Raw genomic sequence first — 17,413 nt, forward strand, 5'->3', positions numbered from 1 at the left:
CAAGAGATTTTTGTATGAATAAACCTACTAATGGCAAAGGTAGTTGGTTGTTCAAGGAACTGTTTTCTTCTCAACTTCCACGTTAAAGATAAAGAATTGTTTTTATCAATATCTAGTGCCTCATAGCTCATTTGTTCATTCCTTCAATCATGTAATTAAAAAAAAAACCTTTAGTAGAGGCTAAGTGCTCCATTTTTTACATTGTAGGATGGTTGTGAAGTTTTATGATGATTATTAATCAATTGTGTCCTTGGATGCTGCAACCATATTGTGTTAAAGGGTGTACAGAATGTCCATTAAAAGGAAAAAAAAGAAGAAACATCTTCCTTAGCTACTTTTTGTTCCAGTTACGTTACTTCACATAATCCTGTCTAGGGAGGTCCTACTGAATATAAAGTGACAGACCATTCAGCAACTGATTGCTTCTGTTACTAGTTTAAGATAAAAACATAATTTTATTATTATTATTTTTACGTTTGACAAGACTTATTTGATGCAGTGATTTTTAAAAGAAAGCATGGTGTCTAGATAAAAACTGATTCTACATTGCCAATAATATATGTAACGGCCATCTGAGACCTGCGACCTCCATTGACCTCTGGTGAACAAAGCATTTCTCATCCCCTTATACACTTCCTTTTTCTTTCTTTCTTTTTTTTTTTTTTTTTGAGATGGAGTTTTGCTCTTGTTGCCCAGGCTGGAGTGCTGAGGCATGATCTTGGCTCACTGCAACCCAAGTTCAAGTGATTCTCCTGCCTCAGCCTCCCGAGTAGCTGGGATTATAGGTGCCCGCCGCCACACCCAGCTGATTTTTGATCATCCCCTTAAACACTTTCAAAGTTTGTGTCTGTCAGATTTGCTGGGTTCTGAATATGAAACACACACTTTCCTATCAGCTTCCCAACACCTTGGGAGGTCATTTCCCTTAATCAACTTGATGAGAAAAGGTTCTGGATTGCTTAACTATCTCATTTACTTGCAATTACTGTGAATTTTAGCTTATATTTACATCTTCTCATTTACACATCCTCATTTATAGTTAGGATATTTTGTAATTCCTATTGTGAGTGCTTGAAATTTGACTTTGTATTTTGCCCCAATAAGTCACCCCTAGAAAAGTTCCATTTATCTTATTTTATTTATTTTGAGAGTCTCACTCTGTTGCCTAGGCTGGAGTACAGTGGCACAATCTCAGCTCACCACAACCTCCACCTCCCAGATTCAAATGATTCTCGTGCCTCAGCCACCTGAGTAGCTGAGATTACAGGCGTGAGCTACCACGTCTGGCTAATTTTTGTATTTGTAGTAGAAATGGGGTTTTGCAATGTTGCCAGGCTGGTCTCGAACTCTTGGCCTCATATGATCCACCTCAGCCTCCCAAAGTGCTGGGATTACAGGTGTGAACCATTACACCCAGCCTGAGAAGCTCCATTTAATTGATATTTTCTTTATGGCTATATGCTCAAGTCTTTGTGTGACAAATGCTTCCTTATCAGATCTTCTTAAGTTTATATGTTTTATTACACAAGTAGTATTTGTTTACCAAAGAAAAATTAGAGAAATAAGATAAACAAAAAGATAATAAAACACTCTAGTTCCCCGACTAGCTATAAACCTATTAGATTTTTTATATGTCATTCCAGTTTTTCTTGTTTTCAAAATGAAGAACATATTTTAGTATATATAGATCTCTTTGATTACTTTAATGCAAACTATCTCACATTATGGAACTACTACTGTAAGCTATTTAATCTCCTATTTGTGGATATACTGAATATTTCTAGGTTTAAAAATACAAACATTGGCACAATTAACATATTTATACAATATTTGTGCCTACTTTTATGTATCTTTTCTGTAGGATAAATATCTATTAATTTCTCATTCAAAAATATGGACATTTTAATAGATATTGGCAAATGACCATTAGAAGAGGTTACACCAAATTATTCTCCTTTACCTCCAGTAGTTGATGAGATTGCCTGATTCTCTGCAATAGCGGTTTTCAAATTTGACTGCTCATTAGTATTACTTAGGGAATGTTTTAAAAATTATCAAGGCCGAAGTTCCTCTCCAGACAAATTAAATGAGCGTCTTTGGGGGCAGGATCCTAGGCATTAGTATTTTCTAAAAGGTCTTCAGGTGATTCTAATGTAACCAGGGTTAAGAATCACTGTTCTACACCTTCACTAATGGTGAAAAATATTCTGTTCAGACCTAGAAATTCTACTTCTAAAAATGTATCCTAGGAGAACCTTTGCATAAATGGACATGTGTACAGTGGAGGGCTATGTTTTTGGCAGTCAGAAAATACTGCCAAGAAAGTTGAGAACTCTGGCATCAAAATCACAAAAAAATGATACATTTGAGACTTGTATTCAGAACTACTATTTACTCTTGCCTGCCTGTTATGTGTGTGACACACTTCTTCAAAAACAGAATTTATGTAAGTTTACAAACTATTTATTTGAAAGTATTAGCTAGAGCTTTTAATAAATTGTGTGAAACCTGAACACAGGGGAATCTTTTGAGTAACATGAATAGATTTCCATCAACTAAAAAATAATCAGTAGATAGTAATACTGTCAGTGTTAGGAATATGCAGAAGGGAAACTCAACCATTAGATGCAGAACCTTTTTAAAGATGGATGGATAAATGGATATTTATAGAAGTGGCCACAGCAATTTTTAACAGGTGGAAAATTTTTCCAAACACACTCTTACACGTAATCCCAAAGCTAAGTTGCTTTGATTAAGGGTAGTAAGGAGCACATAGATCCAACCCACTCAGCCTCCCCGGAACCTCTGTAGTGCCTTCTGAAGCACTTCCTGGGAATCCTACAACTCCAGGAAAGGCAGATTGAAAATCACTGACCTGGGGTAGAGCATTCCAATGACATGCTGGAAATAGGTTATAGAGTGCTCACAGTAGTTGCAGGAGGGAATGGAACAGCTGGAATCCCTGAGGCTGATGCCTTTAAGGGGGAACAGATGTGTCTGTTTATCCCATACAAATACTCTTTTTCTGTGTGTGTTAGGACATGATGAAAATTGAAAAGCACTGATCTCGAGAACAAAAATATTCAATGTATAGACATGGCTATAATGTGATGACCCTGGTGTCCTTGTATAACTCACAAACTGGTTCTAAAGGTGGTTACAGTGATGTATATGGTAATCACCCTGATTTGATAATGATACAACGCGCACCTGCATTGAAAATCACACTGTAACAATCATTACAGTAAACTGGCAACCAACAGAATGGGAAAAAAATTTTGCAATCTACCCATCTGACAAAGGGCTAATATCCATAATTTACAAAGAACTAAAACAGATTTACAAGAAAAAAACAAGCCCATTCAAAAGTGGGAGAAGGATATGAACAGACACTTTACAAAAGAGGACATATATGAGGCCAACAAACATATGAAAAAATCATCATCATCACTGGTCATTAGAGAAATGCAAATCAAAACTACATTGAGTTAACCATCTCACGCCAGTTAGAATGGCAATCAAGGGGAGCACTACACACTGGGGTCTGTGGGGGGAAATGGGGGAGGGATGGGGGTGGGGAGGTGGGGAGAGATAGCATGGGGAGAAATGCCAGATATAGGTGAAGGGGAGGAAGGCAGCAAATCACACTGCCATGTGTGTACCTATGCAACAATCTTGCATGTTCTTCACATGTACCCCCAAACCTAAAATGCAATAAAAAAAATCTGGAGACAATAGATGCTGGAGAGGATGTGGAGAAATAGAAACACTTTTACACTGTTGGTGGGAGTGTAAATTAGTTCAACCAATGTGGAAGATAGTGTGGCGATTCCTCAAGGACCTATAAATAGAAATTCCATTTGACCCAGCAATCCCATTACTGGGTATATATTCAGAGGATTATAAAGCGTTCTATTATAAGGACACATGCACACGAATGTTCACTGCAGCATTATTTACAATAGCAAAGACTTGGACCCAACCCAAATGCCCATCAATGATAGACTGGACAGGGAAAATGTGGCACATATACACCATGGAATACTATGCAGCCATAAAAAATGATGAGTTCGTGTCCTTTGTAGGGACATGGATGAACCTGGAAACCATCATTCTCAGCAAACTGACACAAGAACAGAAAATCAAACACCGCATGTTCTCATTCATAGGCGGGTGTTGAACAATGAGAACACATGGATACAGGGAGGGGAGCATCACACATTGGGGTCTGTGGGGGGGACCTAGGGGAGGGACAGCTCATGCCTGTAATCCCAGCACTTTGGGAGGCCAAGGTAGGCAGATCACCTGAGGTCAGGAGTTCAAGATCAGCCTGACCAACATGGAGAAACCCCGTCTCTTCTAAAAATACAGAAATTAGCCAGAGTTACTGGTGGGTGCCTGTAACCCCAACTCTTCTGGAGGCTGAGGCAGGAGAATTGCTTGAACTTGGGAGGCGAAGGTTGCAGTGAGCCAAGATTGCATGCCACTACACTCCAGCCTTTGAGACTCTGTCTCAAAAAAAAAATGTATTCATGCACACTTACCTTTCAATGTTTGTTAAGGAGTGCCATTAAACTCATATCACATTATCATATTTTGTAGAATCAAGATGGTTCTGATAAAAGATTAATTCTTTGTATCCTTAAACTACAATAGCACAGCTACACATAAAAGCTACATAATAAAGCATGGGCCTAGTGGAGCGTACTTTCTCCAGTGCAATTTCCCATTAAAATGGCATTTCATTATCAACAGGGAAAAGGAATAGCACTCTTTCCTAATTCAAAGAAGGGAACCTAGAAACACATTATTGCTCTCTGCATTACTCTTTCCTGTCCATTGCTAACATACTAGGCATTTTGTTGCTCCCTAACATTTTAGAGCTTTGCACAAAGACCTAATTGGGTCTTGGGGAGTAGCCAGTCTCTGCCTCCTACATGGAGTATTAACATCTTCTGGAGAAGAAAAATATTTCTACTCAAGTCTTTCATATTTTGCTTTATTTTGGGTATCATAACCTGAGACAGCCTAGTTTTGTTTGCTAAATGAGGTGTTCAACATACACAAGAAATAGCTGTTCCAGTTTGCAACTTTCTGGAGTTCTCCTCCCCTTCAGGGAAACCCTCACAATGACCATTGAGAGGGACATGGCGCCTTTAGGAGACAGGTGGCCATAGCTCCTTTAAGATGATCTGCTGACAAGAGACAGTACGTTGTACAGCTGAAAGTAGGTGTCCAGAGGTGAGCTAAAGTCTTAAAGCAAAATTTGCATGTTGCTCTTAAAAATTTTTATCAAGTCATGATTATGACACTTATCTGAAGCTTATTTTATAAAACAATTACCAATCTCTTTAAACTGAAGAAATAGAAATATATTTATATTATCTTCATAAAACTGTACCTGGAAAGCATTTGTGCTTGTCTTATTAATAAGCCTCATTCTGTTTTGAGCTGTAGTTGTATGTACATATCACTTGCTAGTCTAGTCACTGAAGCTGTTGCCTGAGTGTTGGTCCATAACAGAGTTCAGGGCCTGAACTCTGTAACAGAATGTCACCATAGCTAAACTCTTCATTCCTGTTTAAATCTAGTTCCCAAGATATAAAGTGATACAACCTTTCTAGTTGTCAGTTGGTGATAACTGCAAGGGCCTCAAGATCACATGGGAAGGGCAGTAATGAGGAGGCATAAATAGGCAAAGTGACACACATGTATATATACTCCACTTTCCTCCACCCACTAAGTAATGAGGTCCATCTTCACATACCTACAATTAAATCAATGGAATATAAAAGTATGATTCAATTTTCACATCCATAATATGTAATATTATGTAACCTTTAAAATGTTGTTAAAACAATGAGATTATTTTGTCTACGAGAGTAGAAAAACTTAAAAATAGTGATACCAAGTGTTGGCGATATGAAGAATATATGAAGAAATAGACATTCATGCTCCATGAGTTGAGGCTGGTGAGATTCATTTTGAAGCTCAGTTGGGCAATATATATATACATAAGAATTGGCAAATATCCCATGACAAGAAGAAAAGCAGGCTGACATCCAAGAGCTGGCCCAGCACTCACAGCTAGGCCTTGATGGTCTCTCATTGAATAGAAACAATTTCACAGAACATTAACATTAGACCAGGCTACTCCATGAATGTCATGTATCAAGACAAAAGCAAGACTACTCTGTAATCATGTATTAACACAGAAAATCATTGTCCCAATTATAAAAATGATGAAATATCCCCCCTGCCCCCATTCTGGCTAATATTAGTAACTGCTGCTTCTTTACCAATGATAACTTTGGTATTCCTCACCTATAGAATAAGATTTATTTAAATACCAAATCATAGAATTACTCGTGCTTCCCAACTGCTCTCAATCTACAACAAAGCCTCACTTTCTTAAACTCTCCACCAAATCACCTAACACGCCCAAATCTTATAAGAAGTCATTTCTAAAACCATCTTACTGAAGCACCCCATGATTCCCCATTCATTGTGTGTTCTCACTCACTGCAACAAGAAACCCAACTTGTTCAAATACAGGCATGTTCCTAGTGGTCTCTGGCTAAAGGGCACAGCCATTTATGATCTCTGACAAAGCAGTTGCGCTGCAAGGAATTTATCATTTGAAATATTCAGAAGGCTGGGCATGGTGGCACATGCCTATAATCCCAGCTACTCAGGAGGCTGAGGCACAAGAATTGCTTGAACCCTGGAGGTGGAGGTTGCAGTGGGCCTAGATCATGTCACTGCATTCTGGCCTGGGCAACAGAGTGAGACCCTGTCTTAAAAAAATACTCAGAGATGTGAACACATAAACATGGATTCTCACTGCAGCATCAATTCTCACAGGAAAAAAATCCTGTAAGTGTTCATCTCCAGGGAATGGATTAAATAACATGTGATAGAACCACATAAAAGAATATATGCAGCTGCTAAAAAAGCATATTGCATGAAAACTACACAATGCTGCTTAGAGAAATAAAGGAGACTTAAATAAGTGGAAATTTTATTAATGGGTCAGAAGATTCAAAATTGTTAGAAGTCATTCCAAAGAAATGAAAGCCTATGTCCATAAAAACGCTTGTATACAAATGCTCATAGCTGCTTTACTTATAATAGCCAAACTCTGAACAACTCAAATGGCCATCAACAAATGAATGGATAAACAAACTGTGGTAAGGCTTATGGTGAAATACTACTTGGCAATAAAAAGTGATGAAATAGTGACACATGACATGGATGATTCTCAAATAATTATGCTAAGTGAAATAAGTCAGATCCCCTCCTAATCAAAGAGTACATGCTGTATGAGTCAATTTATAGACAATTACGGACAATGAAAACAATTATATGTTGTCAGAAAGTGACCCATGGTTGCCTGGGTGAGGGGCACAGGGAGAGAGAGGAGGGAAGGACTATAAAGAGGCATTAAGAAGCTTTGAGGGAGGCTGGGCGTGGTGGCTCACACCTGTAATCCTGGCACTCTGGGAGGCCGAGGTGGATCTATCACTTGAGGCCAGGAGTTCAAGACTGGCCTGGCCAACATAGGGAAACACTGTCTCTATTAAAATTAAAAAAAAAAAAAAAATTAGCTGGGTGTGGTGGCACACGCCTGTAGTTTCAGCTACTCAGGAGGCAGAGGCACAAGAATCACCTGAACCTGGGGGGCAGAGGTTGCAGTGAACTGAGATCACACCATTGTCCTCCAGCCTGGGTGACAGAGCAAGACTCTGTTTCAAAAAAAAAAAAAAAAAAAAAAAAAAAGCAGCTTTGGTGGGTGATGAATGTTTACCATTTTTATTGTGGTTGTGGTTTTGTGTGTATATATATTTCAAAATTGATCAAACCGTAAGCTTAACGTATGTCAATTATATTTCAATAAAGCTATTAAATAAAAAGCATGTGACAGATCTAGAAATACTAAATTGAAAATATAACTGTTAAGAGGAAAAGGCAAGTCTCAATACTGTATTTCTATTTTTGCAAAAGAATGTGCATGTTGTAAATTAAGAGAATATGCAATAAAGGATTACAATACTATATACCAACTTTTAACATAGGAAAAATATTAAGTTATTCAAAAATATGTTGTAGAAGCATATTTATTGACATAAAGATGTTTACAGTATACAACTGAGGGGGAAGAAGCAAGTTACAAACATATTTACAGTATGATCTTGTTTTAGTTTCTCAACTGGCAGAAAATCTCAAAAGCATATAACTCCATATTTTCACACATAGAAACTTTCATTTCAGCTTATACCAGGGATTATAATTCCCACCATGAGTCTTAGAGAACTCAGCCATAGCCTAAATCTCCTGGGAATGCTATCTGGTCCATACAAACTTCCAAGAATCACTATCTTGTAAGGTGACACAGCAGCCTCTTCTATCTTTCCTGATTTGTATTGTTGAAGCTGCAATTCTGGGTCTAAATTTCTCCAATTAAGTTTAAGCTGGTACAAATGCAGAAATGTTCAAGATTGCCTAATAGCAAAAGATAAAGTCCCTTGGCCTTTCATATGACATACAGGAGAATAAATCATAAATGGCAAAAAAAGTTAAGGTATGATTTTGCAAGGAGGAAAAAGGCAATTACCCTTTAAATTCAGGGTATAAAATGATGTACATAATGATTTCAGCTCTTTGGGAAAGAAAAAGTACAAATGGATAGAAAAAGATACAAAGGACATCTAACAAGTTGCCCTTTGCTGATGACTCCAAATCTACATCTTACTGAATAAAGTTTTGGGCACCTACTATTTCCAACACTGCCAGATAAAATCCATCTATTCATCTTAGACTTTTCTCCTGACCTTCAGCCAGATGTGGCCAAATGTCTAATGGATACATGAATTTGGAGGAAGTTAAGAATTGTAACACTTGGCATGAGCATCATCCACTGTAAAATTAAACCATTAAAATCAGTCTCCAAGCTTTGAAGGCCACCACCTCAAACTGTCCTTCAGGAGGATTGTAAGTAGTGTGGTGAGATGGGTTCTGGTGTCAGGCAAAACAGCTATGCCACCTGCCTGCTGTGGCAATCTAGGAAAAAGTATTTAACCTCTCTAATTCTCATTGGAGAGTACCCAGAATAATGAGTTCTAATAAAAATACAAGTAACTAGCTCACAAGAGCACTGTGAGCAGAGGAAAAAAAAACCTTGTGAAATATGATGTCAACACAGTGTCTGACATAGAATATGCACTCACAAATTTTTCCTGCCTTCTCTTTTGTGACATGACTTTGATGTAAATGAAACAGCATAACAATTTAAGAGTTATAAACGTAGTAGCAAAATTAAAAAATGGAACAATAATACCTTTTGTCTGAGATTCTGGGTCATTTCTGTGTTGTGGAACAAGTATCTGATACAGCTGGAATAGGAGAAAAATAGTAGTTTCTCTTATATTAAATAGCCTATAGCAACCCCTGCCTCCTTTATATAGTGTGCACATTTGGCCATGAGTATGCATGGCACACACATAGACACACACACACACTCTCTCTCTCTCTCAGTACTGTTAGTTATCTTTGTGTGTGTGTATGTCTTACGTCTGCAACTAGATTACAAACTCAAGGATATTTTCTTTTTTGCCACTTTAAGCCACAGATGGATCTAAGCAGATACTAATGAACAAGTTAGCTTAAATGAACTGGTTCTCTATCTTAAATGTTAAAAAATATGCCAATCGAGACAAGATAAAAATCAACAAACATTTTGGGCCCAAGATAAAATATTTATTTGATACCCTCCAAATAGTCTAGTTCAAACCTAGAGCCTGTCCCTGGTAACTTTGTGTTAAAGATGCAATGTACAATGTGTACACTGTAATGTACAGCCTGCTAGAGTTTGGAGATGGTTCAAAATGTTCTATTTCTGGTTCATTTTACATTGTTTCAATAATCCCTTTAACTTCCCTGAAAATGGCCATGAGTGTATTATAACTCATGTGATCAACAACTACAATTGAGCCTTTTCTGATATGCTCCTTTATGTTAATAAATATGGCCACACCACTAACAAGATTGGCTTTTGCCTCTTTCTGGTTAAAGATGAGTTTTAATGCTGCCAATGCCTTCATATTGATCATGTCTCTGGCTGCAGTTGGATTTTCAGACATATTTAAAAGTAGTTTCAAAACAAGATTTCTGGTTTTGCAATTTCCTGAGGACAGCAAATGGAAAAGCTCTGAAAAGTGATTGGCAACAATGTAATGATGGACAAAATCAGTAGTCAGTTGTCCTAGTATCTTTAATCCAGATTGCTGTCCGGGTGAGTTCAAAGGAAATGACATGGTTTCTTTACACATATGCTTAACATGTAATTCAAGTTTGCGTTGTCTTTCATCCTCAGAAGGAGGATTTAGAGTAATTACAGTCTTTTTTCTTATTTCAGGGGAAGGAAAACTGAGCAAGCTTTCAATAAGTGTCACTATACCCACTTCATTAATAAACTCTTGGGCAAATGGGTGAACATTATGGACACCCATTGCAATCCGTGCTATTTTATGAATAAGAGGATCAGTAGTTGACTTAAGTATGCTAACAAGTTTTTCAAATTCCTCAGAATTCATATAGCATTCCATTTTGCAAGGACAAGCAAATGGCTTAATCCCATTTACCTCCCTGATCCTGATTTGGCGTCTAATCTCATCTATGGTCTGGATGCAAGGGTCAGAACCAAAAGGACCCTCAGGGACAGGCTGTGAGCATGAGCGAGTATTCCTAGAAGAGTGGCAAGCTGTTGCCACAGGCAAAGAACTGGCATTTTCTTCAGCTGAGGCCAGAACAATATATGAAGGAGGGCTTGCCTCAGATGGTGCCTGGGATCTAAATCCTAACACTGCTGGAGTTACAGCAGGGGCTTTGGGCCAGATAGTCACCTCAGACCAGTCCTTGGGCCTATCTTTTTCATTAATTTCATACACAGGCAGAGGCTTAATTATCCTGCTCACAGGTTTAGGATTAGGGTCAAAACTAGTATCATCTCCTTCCCAAAACCAGCTCCCAATAACATTCTCTTCCTCCTCCTCCTCAGCCCCTGACCTAGGTTTGCAACCAGCCACAGCTGCAGGCTCCAACTCCTCAGCACAGACCTGGGCACCAATTTCAGGTTTACCATTCTTAGTACTGGAACTATTACCAGCCTCTTCTTCATTCCCAAACCATGAGTCGACAGTGGCCTCTTCCCCAGCCCAGGACCAGGCATCAATACCAGCCTCATTTTTACATGTGGAACTGGGGGACTCATTCCCAGACTTGGGACTGACATCTCCCATGGCTTTGCCCTGAGTCTTAGACTCTGACAGGGCTCCTTCCTTCATCTCAGCAACAAGCTTATTCTTAGAGGCTGCCTTCATCTCTGTCACTGTATCTTTCTTAGACCCTGCCTTGGCTTTTGCTTTGGACCTGGTCTTGGCTACAGGCCTAATGCCACCAGTAGCCTCCCTTTCTGCTCCAGCTTTAGCTTGTATAGCAGCCTTTTTTTCAGTTTTGGCCTGGGCTCTTGTCTTATTCTTAGTCCCAGTCATGGTTGAAGCCCAGTTATACGTCCCTGTCCAGTCTTGGCCTTGGTTCTCAATGTGTCCTAGGTCGATGTCTTAACAGTCTTTTACTGGGTCAGGGAAAAACTTGGTAGCAAGAGTTAGAGTCAACTGTCAATTCTGCAGTCACAGAGTTCTCTTTCCAAACATACAGCGTCTGCCAATGATACAGAGGGCAGAGGCACACTCAGGCTGGGGAAGAATGAATGTTGTCAAGTGCAGACCTGCTGAAGGTGATGGTCTTCCAACAATCCAAAGCCACCACAGCTACCAGTGGAGATGGACCTGAGGTTGAAGAAAAAAACTGGCTTTGAGTCTTGTCCAGCTGTGCTTCTCTATGCAAACAGCCACACAGAAGGGCATAGGAGAGTAGAAATGAATTGTGTAGAAGTGAATTAACAGAAAACTCTACTACTTCATTTTATACCTTGCACACTGCCACTAATGCTCAACAATGTCCTTCCCAAGCACTGCCATTCTTTTACTCTGCATCAAACAGGAACAAAGATGGAGGTAAGCTTGCTGAGCGTAAGAAAGGCTAAAGGAGTACCCAGTCCCTTTGGATCCATGCTAGTAGGTCCACCACTCAAATATATACCACTAGAGTCCATAGGTGTATTCAGGAAACCCTCACACCAACCTGCACTGATCCAGTGCAATTCTTCCTCCTTCCTTGTTTCCAGTGTTGATAAGCCCTATAGTTAAGCCATGGGCAGGCCTATGGACAAAAATACAGCTGGGATTGGAATTTTGAGTATTTGGTTAACAGACCTGCACTATAATCTCTAAACCAAAAACCTGCCTTTCCAAATCTAGGACTTTGGTTATGTAACACTCCTGGCCTCTGAGTACTCCTCATGGCTTCTCTTCCCATTTCCCGTCCCAATGTCTACCAATTACCTCATCGGCATAATCCTGGCTTACCCCACCCCATCACTTGTACACAAATGTGAGGTCAGAGGTGTCTGGAAAGCTGGAAGACAATGGCTCCAAAATGTGATCTGGTCTAACCCACTTGGCAACAGCCTCTCCATAACCCCAATCAACAGGGGTGCTCACACTTAAACCTACCTTGGATCCAAATAAATAGTTTTTGTTCTCTTAATTAACTTCCAAGGGAACAGCTACATACAGATCTCTACAGGAACCTAGAAAGGAACAGACCTAAGGATAGAAAGGAAGGCAGAGGAAAGAAAATAGAAGAGACTAAGATGATCCAATGCCCATAACAAGGCTTATAAAATATGCATTTGAATATTCAAGGCCATGTTAAATGTCTCCCACCTGTCTGCTCTTCCCCAATGATTCCCCAGCCATCACCCCAAGACCTGCAGCCTGATTATACCTCCTGCCAACTTTGAAGCCAGTCATTTTCCCAACAGAAGTTATACTCCTTCCCTGAACAAAAATATGAGGTGCAGAAATAGGTAGTGGAAACATAGGTAAATGTACTTAGAAGGCAGGCAGGGAAGATAATGGAGACTGTTATTTTAATACCATCTGTGCATGTACCTCCCCTTCCCCATGCATACCTAGATCCTACCTCATTCACCATTTATGTTAGCCTGCTCATACAGCAGGGGTTCTCAGGAGATGCTATCCTTCCCACCAAAGAAGAGTCCTCTAGCTAGGGAAGAGTCACACCCTACAAAAAGAAGGAAGAGCAATTAGCCAAAAATAACCCCGAGACTTTGTTAACAATGGTAGAAAAATCGCAGGTTAAGGGACAGATTACCAAATTCGGATTATAACACCTCCTTTTAGAGAATCAGAAACTAAGTAAATGAAGTCTCCCAACTCTCATAGCTCCTCAGATATCCACCATCACAAATGCCATGCATTCTTCCGTGGGACTATTTCTGTACCAAAATGAGGGGGTCTGTGAGGAGTGGCTGGAGATAGTTTTGGTTTCCAGAACCAGAAACTGAAGCAGCTGATTGACTTCAAATGTTCTAAATTGACCCTTCAAAAAGATTTCTCCTCTACTCAGAACCCACATTCTCACACATCATTACATTACTTAAAGAGGATCAGCAAGTTGAGAAAACAGATCCTGAACAAGAAAGGTGGATAAATATTACTCTGGTATTTACACGGACCACTGTTGTGAAATTCGACCCAGTCTACACCCTGTCCATTTGCTTGCACAAAATTGGATGTGGGGATCTAAATATGTAAGACAATAAGGCAGTGCAGTATTAAAAGGCGGTTAAACGTTTCATTTTAGTGTCTTCATAATCCACCCACTCACGGTTCCACTTCTGGAGAATCCACCAGACCTATCGCGCAGACAGGAGACTTTGACATCAACCTGGAGCCTGAGGGAAGGGACAGCACCCAGGACACGGTGTCCGACAGGCCCCTTTCCGGAATCAGGGCCCCGAGTAGGTAACGCGGCCCACCTCCCGCGGGCTGGGCACAGAGCTGGGACGCCGGCCCCCACCTGCCTCCCCGGGCGCCCCCCACAAAGGCTCCCGCTCCGCCATTTCTCCCGCAGGAGCTTCCCCCACAGCCCCCTCCCGGCACAGACACCGTCGAGGGCGGGGCGCGGGCGCCTGCAAAGCCGGCTGGGAAGCGGTCAGTGTGGTTCTCCTGCAGACGATCTGACGGTTCTCCCCGAGCCAGGCCCTCAGCCCTAGGCCCGGCCTGACCCACACTGGTCACCGCCTCCCCATCGCCAGGGGTCTCGGACATTGCGCACCTCTCTCCCGCACCCGGTTCCAACCGGATCGTCTCCTCCTTGCCGGGCTGCCAGGGTCGGCGGGGCAGGTTACCAGCCTGTCCACCCTGGCGGACCACCCCTACACCCCGGACCCCACCCCACGCACCCCCACTTGCCTTCAGAGGCCCAGGGCCCAGGTCGTCGGCCTCCCCCTCCTCTCCTCAGCTCTCCTCTGGCGGCTGCTTACTTGGATTCCCACCGCTTTCCCCGCATTCCCAACAGCAAAGAGGCGTCCTGCCCCCCACGCCTCTACACCAAACAGGGCAGGGGCCGCGCAGGACGCGGTAAGAACCGCCCGCCGCGAGGGTGCTGGGAAAGGGGGGCGGAGGGATACGGCGTGAAAGGCTGGACGCCCCCTCCCAGGCCCACCGTAGTTCCGACCCAGAGGTGGGCGGGGCCACGATGAGCCCCAGCGTGGACGTGCGTGTTGGCACCAGGCTGCGTCAGGAGGCCCTCGCAGACCCTAAAACGTGGCGACCACCAACAGATTTTTAGCGTTGCTATAATATTTGGGACTGGTGAGAGGCTGGGGGCACGGGCGTGGGACAGGATGGGGAGGTCAGGAAGAGCCTCGCTGGGGGGAGCAGCGGATGGATATCAAACTGCCCTTTGGTGTGTTTGCACTACCAACCCAACCCCCTCCCCCGACAAGGACTGCTGGGTGTCTGCCCCCTCCCTCTCCCCAGTCCTCTCACCCTCCTTCCTGGACGCTAATGGGAAAGAGGGTGTTAGCACTGTAGTCTGGGAGGGGAGAGATGATTTCGGGCTAGACAGGCCCATGGCTCTAAGGTGGTCCTCCTGTGCGTTTCTTTCCCTGCTTCATGGAGTCACTCAGAGGAGAAGGTACACCTGCTCTTAAGTGAACTCCAGAGCAGGGGGCTCCCATCAAGGCCTCACCACTGCTCCTCCTGTAAAAGAAGGTAGACCTAGACCTCTAACCCTAGGAAATCAACCACTGGTCTGCACCAGACTCATTTCTTTCTGCTACATTGCTTTTTCTCATTTCAAATGGTGGCTCACATTGGCATTGCGTTGTCCCCACAGTTGTCCCCAAAAGCGGACCTTTCCCTGTCAGGACCCACAGGAGGTCATAGCAGTCCTCCCTCTTTGATGGCTCCAGGTAGGGATGGTCTTGGCGCCTCTCCACTGTTCTGTCAGGAGAGGGGACCACTATTCGCCCACTTCCTTAAGGCGGATCCCAGATCCAACTGCTCTCCTCAAATGCTCCTTTTCTCCCAGCCCTGCACCTGCCTAATGAATGCATGTGCTTTTTTCTTCTGAACGTATAAAATATTTTACTCTCCCTTCCAAGCAGTGGGGAGTTTGAGTTGTTACACTGGAAGTTCCCTGAATGAAAGGACCCTTTTGGTATTCACCACTGTATTCTCAGCACATTGTAGACAGTATCATCAGTCAGGATTGAAGGAGGTGATGGGCTACTGAGTCATGACAATTCTATGGCACCCTCTGTTTTATGTAGATCAATCCTAATTCAAAGTAACCCCAGGGCTTAGCCCAGAGTATGCCACACACAGCTGCTCTCTGTATGGTTTTTCAATGTTGGAAGGGAACAAGAGAGGAAGACACAGAATGTGAACTAACTCCTGAAGCACACACTTATTAGAGATAGTATCAATATCTACATTTTAAAATATAGAGCACAAAGAGGCAGAAAAATATGATCATTTGTATTCCCTTTGTGGATGCCTCAATCTGACACACCAAAATATGTGAGTTAGGAAATACTAGTCATACTAAGAGAAACAGGAGTTTCAATTGCATGTCACACTACTTTTTGATGAATCACTTTAGGATATGATTCTCAACATTTGTGTGTGGTGGTTTTTTTTTTTTTTTGGTTTTGTCCTTTAAGCTTAATAGCATTAAAACTTTAACAGACTCTCAAATATGAAGGACACTGGCCTGCAGATTCTGATGTGAGAGTTTTCTTTCTCCAGTATAATGCTTTAAGTAAATATATGTGAGAATATTAAAATGCATAATTTCTTATAATAACAATTAATTGTAAATAATGTAAGTGAAACCACCTTTATAAAAATTGTAACAATGAGACAATGATGATAGTGAAGGAGATCTGATCTGGCTAACACTTGTCTTGCCTTTGGCTTTCAAGCTGCCCTTAATTATTTCTGGGCTTATAAGCTAACTTTGGGAGACATTTACTTTATGGTTTAAATGGTAATAGCCATTCCCCAAAACTTAACCAACTGCCTTAGTAAAGCTACTAAGAAACCACCAGGCTAGAAGGATGGAGCAGCCTGAGTACTGTTAAGGTGTAGACATGAAGGATTGACAGCCATTATTCTGGAGGTCACAAGATATGCAATTTCCCCAATTACTCCTGCAGATAACATCACTATTGTAGAACCTAGGATTGGCCTTTTCAGGTATCTTTTCATATTTCTTGCATGTCTGGCTCTACCATGACCCACCAACTGCTCCAGAGGCCCCATCCAGAAGTGACTCAGCACATAGAAGGACCATTTTCCACACCCCTATGATTGCACCCGCAACCAGTCAGCACCAAGCACCCATTGCCTAGCTGCTCCCATTCCTTTCCCCAAACTACCTTTGAAAAACCCCAGCCCCCAAATTCTTCAGGAGATTGAGTTAAGTCAGGACTTCATCTCCCAGTTGGCATGGCCAGCACTGCATCAATTAAACTCTTTCTTTACTGCAATGCCATGGTCTCTTTGATTTTGTTTGTGTAGCTGGCAGGAAGAACCCATCAGGCGGTTACATGAATAGCCATCAATAGGGAAAGGATTAAAGTAAGTATGATAAATTTATTTTATAAAGTACTATTCTACCCTACTATGATATCAAAAAGAAGTACCTCTCTATATACCAAAATAGAAATAACTCAAAATACAAAGTGAAAATGCAAGTTGTACAATAATACATATGATTTATGGAAAATGTGCATTATAAGTATATATCTATTGTAATAGGAAAATAAATCTCAGGATCCCAAAATTGCTAAGCTAAAGGGAAAAGTCAAGGTGGGAACTGCTTAAGGCAAATCTGCCTCCCATTCTATTCCTAAAATAGATAGTTACTAAGATAAAAAAGCTACATACCTCCCTCACCATTTATCTGCAAAGAAATT

The 17,413-nt window shown here is 41.5% G+C and overlaps 1 protein-coding gene across 6 annotated transcripts in view; it reads right to left on the reverse strand.

The window, feature by feature from the left end:
• BHLHB9 (basic helix-loop-helix family member b9) overlaps positions 1-14,170 on the reverse strand; it is a 65,609-nt gene extending 51,439 nt beyond the window's left edge. Inside the window, exons 1-4 of one of the 6 annotated variants that reach the window (XR_004265630.1) lie at positions 14,094-14,170; positions 13,105-13,206; positions 12,633-12,725; positions 12,202-12,279 (exon numbers count right to left, since the gene is read on the reverse strand). Coding sequence is in view for 5 of the 6 variants with exons in the window: in XM_032269267.1 (XP_032125158.1) it covers positions 9,906-11,549 (1,644 nt within the window). In the remaining variant the exon portion in view is untranslated. Of the gene's footprint in view, positions 1-8,101; positions 11,847-12,201; positions 12,280-12,632; positions 12,726-13,093; positions 13,207-14,093 lie in introns of those variants that run through there. The other 5 variants (XM_032269267.1, XM_032269268.1, XM_032269269.1 and 2 more) reach the window with 5 other exon arrangements.
• Positions 14,171-17,413: the final 3,243 nt, after the last annotated feature.

This window comes from Sapajus apella, unplaced genomic scaffold (genome assembly GCF_009761245.1).
Source record: "Sapajus apella isolate SASKATOON/1434 unplaced genomic scaffold, GSC_monkey_1.0 scaffold191, whole genome shotgun sequence".
NCBI classification, from domain to species: domain Eukaryota; kingdom Metazoa; phylum Chordata; class Mammalia; order Primates; family Cebidae; genus Sapajus; species Sapajus apella.